The sequence below is a fragment of the Eriocheir sinensis genome, chromosome 10 (genome assembly GCF_024679095.1).
Source record: "Eriocheir sinensis breed Jianghai 21 chromosome 10, ASM2467909v1, whole genome shotgun sequence".
NCBI lineage: Eukaryota > Metazoa > Arthropoda > Malacostraca > Decapoda > Varunidae > Eriocheir > Eriocheir sinensis.
In genome coordinates this window covers 11,987,588-11,997,605 of record NC_066518.1, presented here as the reverse complement: position 1 = coordinate 11,997,605, position 10,018 = coordinate 11,987,588, and the positions used below count along the sequence as shown (strand labels likewise).

Here is a 10,018-nt window from a genome sequence, read left to right as displayed (position 1 = left end):
TGTTAGCCTGAACCCATGTGACTGAGATGTGAAAATTTATGTAAACATGAGGGCAGATTAGTGCAAATAGCTAAATGTAGTACACTGTGTTGAACAGGTCATTCAACATTTAAAAATCAAGTAGCAATAATGGGACAGAATATATTTTTAATGAAAACTTGTCCCTGCATGCAAACGGTCATTCTCAATTAACAGACAGATATAGTTCAAGAGCTGTAGTTGAAAAATGGGGCCATCCTCTGACAGTGGTCACCTTGTTAGAGGTTAGCTGTAATATGTGCTACAGAGTGCAGAGTTTGTGTTTTACAGAGTTTAACCACAAAACTATAACAGTTTCTGGTCACACCAACAATAAGCTCATACTGCCTCCTCTCACACAATTTCCTTTGACAGCTGTAGTATTTTGGCCAGTTGGAGAATATTACTACTAAGAAAAATATGTATCTGCAATAAAGAACGATAACATTTTACCTTATATTGTACATTACTGTTTCATTATTAAAGAATGAAAATATGATGTTGAATAAATGTATAAGACCACTTTTCCTTTTCTTGAAAACTGATGGGTACCTTATTCATAGAAAGTATAGTAGTTACTGTATATCAGGATCAAAGGTTGCTGGCAAGTGGCTAACCCAGTGCTGTGGTACTCTGCAAAACAAACTGCAAACTTCTCCCTAAAAATTTGTTCTCAGTACTGTTACTGGAGGATATTTTTTAAGGTAACAAAACTTATCACTCATACTTTCTTGACTGAAAATAACACCAGTCATAAACATTAATTCCAAGAGGCATGACCACAGACAAACTGTTGGTCACATGACACCAAATACAACAAACAGCTCATTAGGTCCCAGTGAACGTGCACCTGCCATTTTCTCATCATGGAGAGTGCTTTCTCATATAATATTATGGATATGAGGAGGAGGTAGTGAGTGGTGGTAAAAATGCAGATAAAGGTGATGGTGATGATGACCATTGATTACAATGATTATTAACTGATTACAGAAATAAATATATTCTACATAGTATTGCAAGAAGCAGTCACTGTAATGTAGTTTGATGCTGCTACTTTTCTAATGCTCTAGATTGGGGTTTGCAAGATTTTACTTCAACAAGCCTCAATCAATATAAAAAAGAAAAAAATGAATGCTCAGATTTGATATAGGAAAAAATATGAAACTTAGGTGAACTTAATAATCATTATTAAATAACAGGAACCAGTGTTATAAAATAAAAAAAAATAAGATTAACAGGCAACTTATTAGGGGGTGTTCCATTCTGCAAGCAGAGTTGCATTTACCTCATGCAAAAATATATATAAAAATATATATATATATATATATATATATATATATATATATATATATATATATATATATGATATAAATAATTATATATATATGATATATATATATATATATATATATATATATATATATATATATATATATATATATATATATATATATATATATATATATATATATATATATATATATATATATATATATATATATATATATATATATATATATATATATATATATATATATATATATATATATATATATATATATATATATATATATATATATATATATATATATATATATATATATATATATATATATATATATATATATATATATATATATATATATATATATATATATATATATATATATATATATATATATATATATATATATATATATATATATATATATATATATATATATATATACACACACACAATGAGCAATATTGTTGAGGAAGTGGCATGCCTAATGTGCGTGTGTGTGTTGTTGAGTCTGCGTCTGTGTCCCCTAAGAGACAATCAGCAAGCTGACCTATGATCCTCAGGGTTGTGCTCCTCTCAGAATCATAGTCACCTTATGATCATGATATCTTTACAGCAAGCAGGAAACTTGAATTAGTAACATTGCTGACAATGACTTAGGATAACCACATTCTAATTCATTCCTGTATTACAGTACCTTTACCTCAAATATAGACCTATGGAAAAAAAGTTATGAAAGCATGATACCACTTATCACAGTCTTGTAGGATATGGAAGTACAATGAATATTTTTGTCATGTTGCACATAAAAAAAGTTGATGAAAGAATTGCCTATGATCACCTGCTTCACCTAGGCATTGTGTTGAATGGTGTGTCCCAGAGCTGTGTTGCGCTGGTGCTCCAAGCTCAGCCACTCACACTGCTCCTCCTTCAGCTCCAGGGAACTGAGTCTTAGATAGGAACTTCCTAGGTAAATATTCTCACTGAATTTGTCTTCACTCCAAACACTTATTTCAAGGACACGCTGCTTGATGATGTCTTGAGACATTCGGTATGTAATCTGGAAATATCATCTCAGTTATTGGTAAGTTCTATAAGGCCTGTTTGCTATGAGCTACATTCTGATACCATATCAACAAATATATAAATGTGTAGACATTATGACAAGTGATGAATTCAGAGGAATAAGTTTTTACATACAAAAGCTCTCAGTATATATCATGAATTTGGCTTGTGTGCCTGTCAAAAGGGGTGTTACCTGACCACTGACTTTCGTTTCTGGTCCTTGACGGCCACATGTGTTGCTGCTTTCGCCCACAGGCGACGTAGTGTGGGCAGAAGCAGCAGCACATGTGGCCGTCAAGGACCAGAGAGGGAGTGGCGGAGAGTGAGGTCCGAGTCAGGCAACACCCTCCAAGCATCCCAGGGGAGCCCTCATTTTTGCATTTAAGACAGCTTACCCTTGTATAAACCTTATTCCTCTGAAGAAGCCCATTAAGGTGAAACTAGTCAGGGGTAAACACTCGTTCCCTAGCCCGTGTTTCCTTTACCACCTTTCATCAAATACATAAATGTTGATAGAAAAAGCACATTTGGGACTCATTAAATGTGAATTTGCAGTTATACAGATAAAATGTTTCTACCAAAAATGCTGGTTTCTGACTATACTGTATTCTAATCCTTTGCCTCAAAAACCTATAAGAACATCAAAGTGATAAATTTGTATGAAAAAAATAGATAAATAAATAAATACTCACAAGTTCCATGAAAGTAGGATGGCATGTCTTCTTTACAACTTTTGTTTTCCTCTTGGTTCTCTTGTGAGGATCTTCCAGAAGATACAGCTTGACATATGGTGAAGGCTCCTGACCATTACCAATGAGAGACAAGTTGCGGGCATGATGGACCATGATCTGCAACTGCCCCCGCAAGTATTGCACGCTTACTTTCACTTGGCCCTTCACGTGACCTGATACGCTTGGCAAGCTTGGAGGCATTGACTTTCGGGAATCTGAAGGCAAAACAAAAATAATCTTAAGACAGAGGCAAGAAAAAAATATATAAAAAAAAATATATATATAAAAAATAATAAAAAAAAAAAAATAATAATAATAGTTGATCCAATAGTTACATTAAGTGTAGTGCTATGACAACACTAACCAAACTAGACCAAGGGTTGGACTGACTGCTAGGTGTGGGCAGGGAAAACCCTTGAGAGGATAAATTACCCGGGCCACCCTAACAAAGGTAAGACAAATCTGTAAAAGGAAAGGATGTAACTACATTCTTACCTTTGTTTTTCAACTTCTTGATGTGGATATCAGTGTCTTCTTGGTCTCTCAATAGTGGGTGGAAGAAGGTGTATACCAAATCAGAGTGAGATATCTCAGCTGTCAAATCAAAGAGAGTGGCTAGGAAAAGCTCAATCTCAAGTTTTCTCTTCTCAGCAACTGCCTTCACTTCTGAGCGGCCAATCTGCACTCCTTTAGGAAGGCTTGAAAAATGAAAGGATATTACAAGAGGCTTTTAAAGTTCCCTAAAACTTAATCTAGTAGTGTTCAAATTTGTTTATGAAATAAGTTTTTTGTTTGCAACAACATAAAAGTAACTTTAATCTGATCTTAACATTTTATTCTTAGGAATCCAAATCAATATTCTCTAATACGGTGGCACATGAACTGATCAACTTAATCAGCCATCTAAAATGTTCTTTTGAACAAGCAGAAATTCATATCAGCTATTCTTAATTTAGAGTGACTGACTCAAAAACCTTGATGCCTCAATATCTTTCTGGTATGAGATGCTGAAACTTGAGTGAATTTATTTACCTGTGTATTCTGGCAAGTGGAAAAATGAGGCACAACTTTTGGTGAAACTCTGAAAACTCTCTGTAGGAGCGGAATAAGTAGGAAGGTTCCCGCTGGCTCTCCCTCTCTACCTCAAGGATGTACACATAGTACTTGTTGGGGTTGTAGCGCTTCTGGTAACTGTACAGGCTCACCCTGGTAATTTTTCCATCTTGCTGTGCTCTGCAAGACAATAAAATGCTCACTACAAGCTCACAATGCTCACTGACACACTTGGCAATTCAAGTTTTATTCATGCTTGCTGCAATATTCAGGAATGTGACTGATCATTAAGAAAAAAAAAAATAATAATCTCATCATTGCAATGCCCTCACCCAATATTATCTCAGTGGATCTGTGATTCAAGTGGGAATGGAAAAAAAAAGTAAAACAATGAAGAAATAACATACCAGATTACTGAGTGAATATCATATTAAGAAAAAAATCAACTTTATTTAGTGTTTGTACTCCTTCACCATGCAATCTTGTACAAGCATAGAATTTTTCCACCTTTACATGTTCCCTATGCTGCCTTTTGTTTATTCACAAATTCTCTAAACCATTATCATGGTCATACACAAAACTCACGTGTATGTTCTTGGTATGAAGGAAAGGAGGAGATCATCTGAGTGATCACCAGAAAACCTCAGCTGTGCCAGGTTGTGGATGAAGAAATTAACCTGGAACAAGAAAGTATTACGTGGTTTTCTTTCATTTGAATGTTACATGAGTGGAGGGAAAATAAAAGATCTGGGCAGTACTACAGAAGCTTTGTATCTGCAATCATGCTAGTATAAAACCAAAATCAAAGCTCATCTAAATACACAAGCTTTAAACAGTACCACTATTTTGACAAAATGGGAGATTATGACTTATTTTAATCAGTACTACTTACTCTGCTAAGCAAAGAGTAGCAGACCAGCTTAAACTGTCTCTGTCTGATATAAGATATAATTCGGGAGCCTCAACTTGAACAGGCATAAATACATAAAACTCTGGAAAGTATATTTTCTCAAAGTAAAAGTAAAGTGTTTCATTTGGAAAACAGCCAACTCTGATATATGAGGTGATTCAATCTTTTTGTATCAAGGCAATATATAGTTTGCAGGTGTTGGACAATGGAATTACATTTTCTTCCTGGCCATTTTAGAAATACTGAAGAATAAGCATAAAATATTCCAAATTCTGTTAACTTATACTCTCAATCTCTATATGAAGCACAAGCTCACAGTGTCATACCTGAGTGAACCAGGATTTGAGAGAATCTTGTATCATGCGGGAGAACATGGCGCCGGCCTCAGCATTGGTGTTGTCCTGCAGCAGAGCGCGCTCCACATATGTCACCGCCTCCCACGTCACACCAGGAATCCCAGATGATGCCATCTGCGTAGTACAAATAATCATAATCAACATGAACACTATACATCTGAGTATCTTTAAAAATGCATACCACATGCAACCAACCCATTATGAGATTATTTACTTCTACTATATTTCAACACTTTTTTTGCTTTTTATCCTATTCACACCAGACACTTTTCATTACTTGAAATCAGCAATTACTTTTCTGACCCATAATAGCTTTCTACTTAGCTGTGCATTTAGTTTTCCAAGTGTCTGCATCCCTGTCTCATGTTATTACAGCTCATGCATGAATAAACATTCATGTTACACTTACCAGAGCAAACAGGTACAGCAGGAGCTGACCATTTCTTCGGATGATGTTGAAGGCTCGACAACACAGATCCACAAATCCTTGGAATTTGTCTGAAGGTTTTTCACCTCCATTTATAACATATGCCATGTCCGATGTCAGTACAAAAGCTGTACGGTCTCTTTTAAAGCTGCCAAACTTCTGAGCATCCCCAAGGAATTTGCCAAAATCAATGTGAAAGAGGTGACCCGAAGTCTTCAGCATAATGTTGTCATTGTGACGATCACAGATTCCAAGTATGTAAGTAGCCACACAGTATGCAGCACATGAAGCTGTAGAAAATAAAGAGTTCTTGAAGTTTTAGCAAAAATTTAGTGACACTTTTATGTATGTATGTATACCGTACTATTAGTAATTTCAAGTCTTTCAAGTTACTACATAAATATTACTGACATTTTGGAGAAGTGCTATGGATAACTAAAAGAAAAAGCATATCTAGCCATATAATTCACCCTTGACATCAGCATTAAAGATCAGAAAACTGATGGTGTATATGACATGTGACTAATGTTGTTAAGACTGTTTTTGTATTTATCATTACTAAGGCAAAATAATGCATCTCCATAATGTAAAACACTTTGACCATTTATTGAAATTTACCAAGACATTATTACTTAACCATAATAGGTTGAAAGATCCTTTTCTCATATGTGTAAGGAAAATTTTACATAAAAATACAGAATATAAGTCTCATTTTGTGAGCTTATTCTTCATAAGCTTTAAGATTTCTTACCAGTAAAATTTTCCACAGCTCTTTGGTACTCAAGCTGAGAGGGATTTTGCTTTGCCAACCACTCTGCAATGGGGCGATCCTGGAAGGAGCCTGTGACCCCATACTCTGTCTGGATCTTGCGTAAAGTTTCTGCATCCTTGACTAGTTCAATAATTCCTGTAGAATGAAAGTCGATTTATGTATGAAAAAATACTAGTATTAACCCGGTAGCAGTGACAGACCAAATTTGTAGCTTTACCATGTACCAGCGACAGGCCAAATTTTTTGCCATGATATAAACCCCCCAAAATAGATGATGCATAAACTGATCACAAATGCGTTTATATATTATGAAACGGTTTGTGTGAGTGATGATTTTTTCTCATTTTTCTCGTTTAGAGAGGCCTTTAAGAAACATGGTCTCCACAGCACAGGTTAACATATACATATCATATAAATAAGGTTATGTTTGTGTCATTCAAACACAAAGACATAATTGTACAAGTGATAACGGCTTGCTTATAAAGTGTGATCCGTTCACAAGTAGCAAGGGTTATTTCTCACCACAGTTTCAAGGGCCAATGAAATGGAGATGAGCACCCAGGCAATGCAGTTTAGCATGTGCCTTCACTCTACCTTTAAAATGTTGAACAGAATAAATGTACTCACCTATTTTGTCACCTGTAGGAACAACACTAAAGGTGACCACCTTGAGATCTAGGTCCTCCTTCAACCACAGCTTGTCCATGAGCCGGATCATTTGGATCACCAACATGTCCTGCCGCAAGTCGTCTCCAACCTGGCCAAAGAAATATTATTGCCACTACTTTCTTGAATTATGAACACACTGTTTGCAAAAAGTGAGACTATCAAATGCTTCCTTTCAAAGGAAATTGGGAGGAAAAGGGAGCTTGGTGTTTGATGCTAATCATATATGGCTCCTTTACTAGCTTATATACTCCCTCTCTTTCCCCAAATAAACAAACAAACAACCTACCTACCTGACACCAAGATGGAGATAAAAAATCTGGGAAATAAATCACTGAACAGCACTATTGTCACACACATGACAAAGCCTAATTTGCTGAGTAATTAAAGAGTACATGTGCTAAAACCCCCAATTACACCTCCAATACACTTAAGCAATACAGCTCTTAGAACATCCTTCCCTCCGATATGATCGTGTTTCTTTTGATTTCATTGGGTTACATTAGGTTAAGTTTAAGGTATCTTCACACACATGGTAGCCAGCACCTTATGGTATAAATCAACAAAGAATGCCCTCACTTAGTTCTATAGAAAGTCTCATTAGTAAGGAAACATATATGAATTTTCTGAGTCAAGAGCTATAGTGTTTGTTTTGATTTTGTTAGGTTACGTTAGGTTAAGTTTAGGGCATCTTCAAACACATGATAGCCAGCACCTTATGGTATATATCAACAAAGAATGACTTCACTTTGTTGTATAGAAAGTCTCATTACTAAGGAAGCATAAATGAATTTTCTAAGTCAAGACCTATAGTAACTATTTGGGTTATGTTAGGTTAAGTTTAGGGTATCTTCAAACACATGATAACCAGCACCTTATGGTATAAATCAGCAAAGAATGACCTCACATTGTTGTATAGAAAGTCTCATTAGTAAGAAAGCATATATGAATTTTCTGAGTCAAAACCTGTAGGGTTTGTTTTGATTTTATTAGGTTATGTTAGGTTAAGTTTAGGGTATTTTCAAACACATGATAGCCAGCACCTTATGGCATAAATCAACAAGGAATGACCTCACTTTGTTGTATAGAAAGTCTCATTAGTAAGGAAGCATATAAGAATTTTCTGAGTCAAGACCCATAGTGTTTGTTTGGATTTTGTTAGGTTACATTAGGTTAAGTTTAGGATATCTTCAAGCACATGATAGCCAGTACCTTATGGTATAAATCAACAAAGAATGACCTCATTTTTTTGTAAAGAAAGTCTCATTGGTAAGGAAGCATATATGAATTTTCCGAGTCAAGACCTATAGTAACGATTTCCCGTGGAATGATTACTGCTTCCAGGAAAGAGACCCCTCTGTGTGTGCTCAGCGCATCACAGAGGTGATTGTCTCTGGAATGGAGGCATACATTCCATCTACTTTCTCTACTCCTCATGCTAAAAAGCCTTGGTTTAATCACGCTTGTTCTCGTGCTATTAAAGATAGAGAGGCAGCTCACAAAAGGTTCCAGAGCCTTCAAACTCCCACTAACTTTGACCTTTACATTTCAGCCCGGAATCATGCCAAATCTATTCTCCGATTTACCAAAACTTCTTTTATTAATAGAAAATGTCAACACCTTGCTTCTTCTAATTCTTCCCATGACTTCTGGCATCTAGCCAAAAATATCTCCTCCAATTTCACTTCTTCCTCTTTCCCTCCTCTCCTTAACCCTGACGGCAGCACTGCCGTCTCATCTGTCTCTAAGGCTGAACTCTTCGCTCAAACTTTCTGTAAGAACTCCACCCTGGACGATTCTGGGCATATTCCTCCTACTCATCCCCACTCTGACTCCTTTATGCCTGTTATTAAGATTCTTCCAAATGATGTTTTCTATGCCCTCTCTGGCCTCAACTCTCAGAAGGCTTATGGACCTGATGGAGTGCCTCCTATTGTCCTTAAAAACTGTGCTTCTGTGCTGACACCCTGCCTGGTCAAACTCTTTCATCTCTGCCTATCAACATCTATCTTTCCTTCCTGCTGGAAGTATGCCTTTGTAAAGCCTGTACCTAAGAAGGGTGACCGTTCCAATCCCTCAAACTACCGCCCTATAGCTTTACTTTCCTGTCTATCTAAAGCTTTTGAATTAATCCATAACCGGAAGATTCAAAAGCACCTTTCCACTTCTAACCTTCTATCTGATCGCCAGTATGGATTCCACAAGGGGCGTTCTACTGGCGATCTTCTTGCTCTCTTAACTGACTCTTGGTCATCCTCTCTTAGCCGTTTCAGTGAAACTTTCTCTGTTGTGCTAGACATATCGAAAGCCTTCGATAGAGTCTGGCACCAGTCTTTGCTTTCTAAACTGCCCTCTTTCAGATTCTATCCCTCTCTCTGTTCCTTTATCTCCAGTTTCCTTTCCTGCCATTCTATCTCTGCGGTGGTAGATGGTCACTGCTCTTCCCCTAAACCTATCAACAGTGGCGTTCCACAGGGCTCTGTCCTATCACCCACTCTCTTCCTGTTATTCATCAATAATCTTCTTTCCATAACAAACTGTCCTGTTCACTCATACGCCAACGACTCCACTCTGCATTATTCAACTTCTTTCATTAGAACCATCAAAACAGGAAGTACACGACTCCAGACTGGAGGCTGCAGAACGCTTAACCTCAGACCTTGCTATCATTTCCGATTGGGGCATCCTATCCCCTATTCTTCGACAACACTCAGCTGTCACCTTCTTCAACACTA

At 36.4% G+C, this 10,018-nt stretch overlaps 1 protein-coding gene across 3 annotated transcripts in view; it reads right to left on the bottom strand.

Moving 5' to 3' along the window:
- Positions 1-1,752: 1,752 nt before the first annotated feature.
- The window catches only part of LOC126996601 (phosphatidylinositol 4-phosphate 3-kinase C2 domain-containing subunit beta-like), a 28,222-nt gene continuing 19,956 nt past the window's right edge, over positions 1,753-10,018 (bottom strand). For all 3 annotated transcript variants that reach the window (XM_050857216.1, XM_050857217.1, XM_050857218.1), the window contains 9 exons: positions 7,245-7,374; positions 6,597-6,752; positions 5,828-6,135; positions 5,389-5,532; positions 4,738-4,829; positions 4,132-4,332; positions 3,595-3,797; positions 3,061-3,314; positions 1,753-2,363 (listed from right to left, as the gene is read on the bottom strand). In XM_050857216.1, the coding sequence (XP_050713173.1) occupies positions 2,154-2,363; positions 3,061-3,314; positions 3,595-3,797; positions 4,132-4,332; positions 4,738-4,829; positions 5,389-5,532; positions 5,828-6,135; positions 6,597-6,752; positions 7,245-7,374 (1,698 nt within the window). In that variant the 3' untranslated portion in view covers positions 1,753-2,153. The remainder of the gene's footprint in view (positions 2,364-3,060; positions 3,315-3,594; positions 3,798-4,131; positions 4,333-4,737; positions 4,830-5,388; positions 5,533-5,827; positions 6,136-6,596; positions 6,753-7,244; positions 7,375-10,018) is intronic.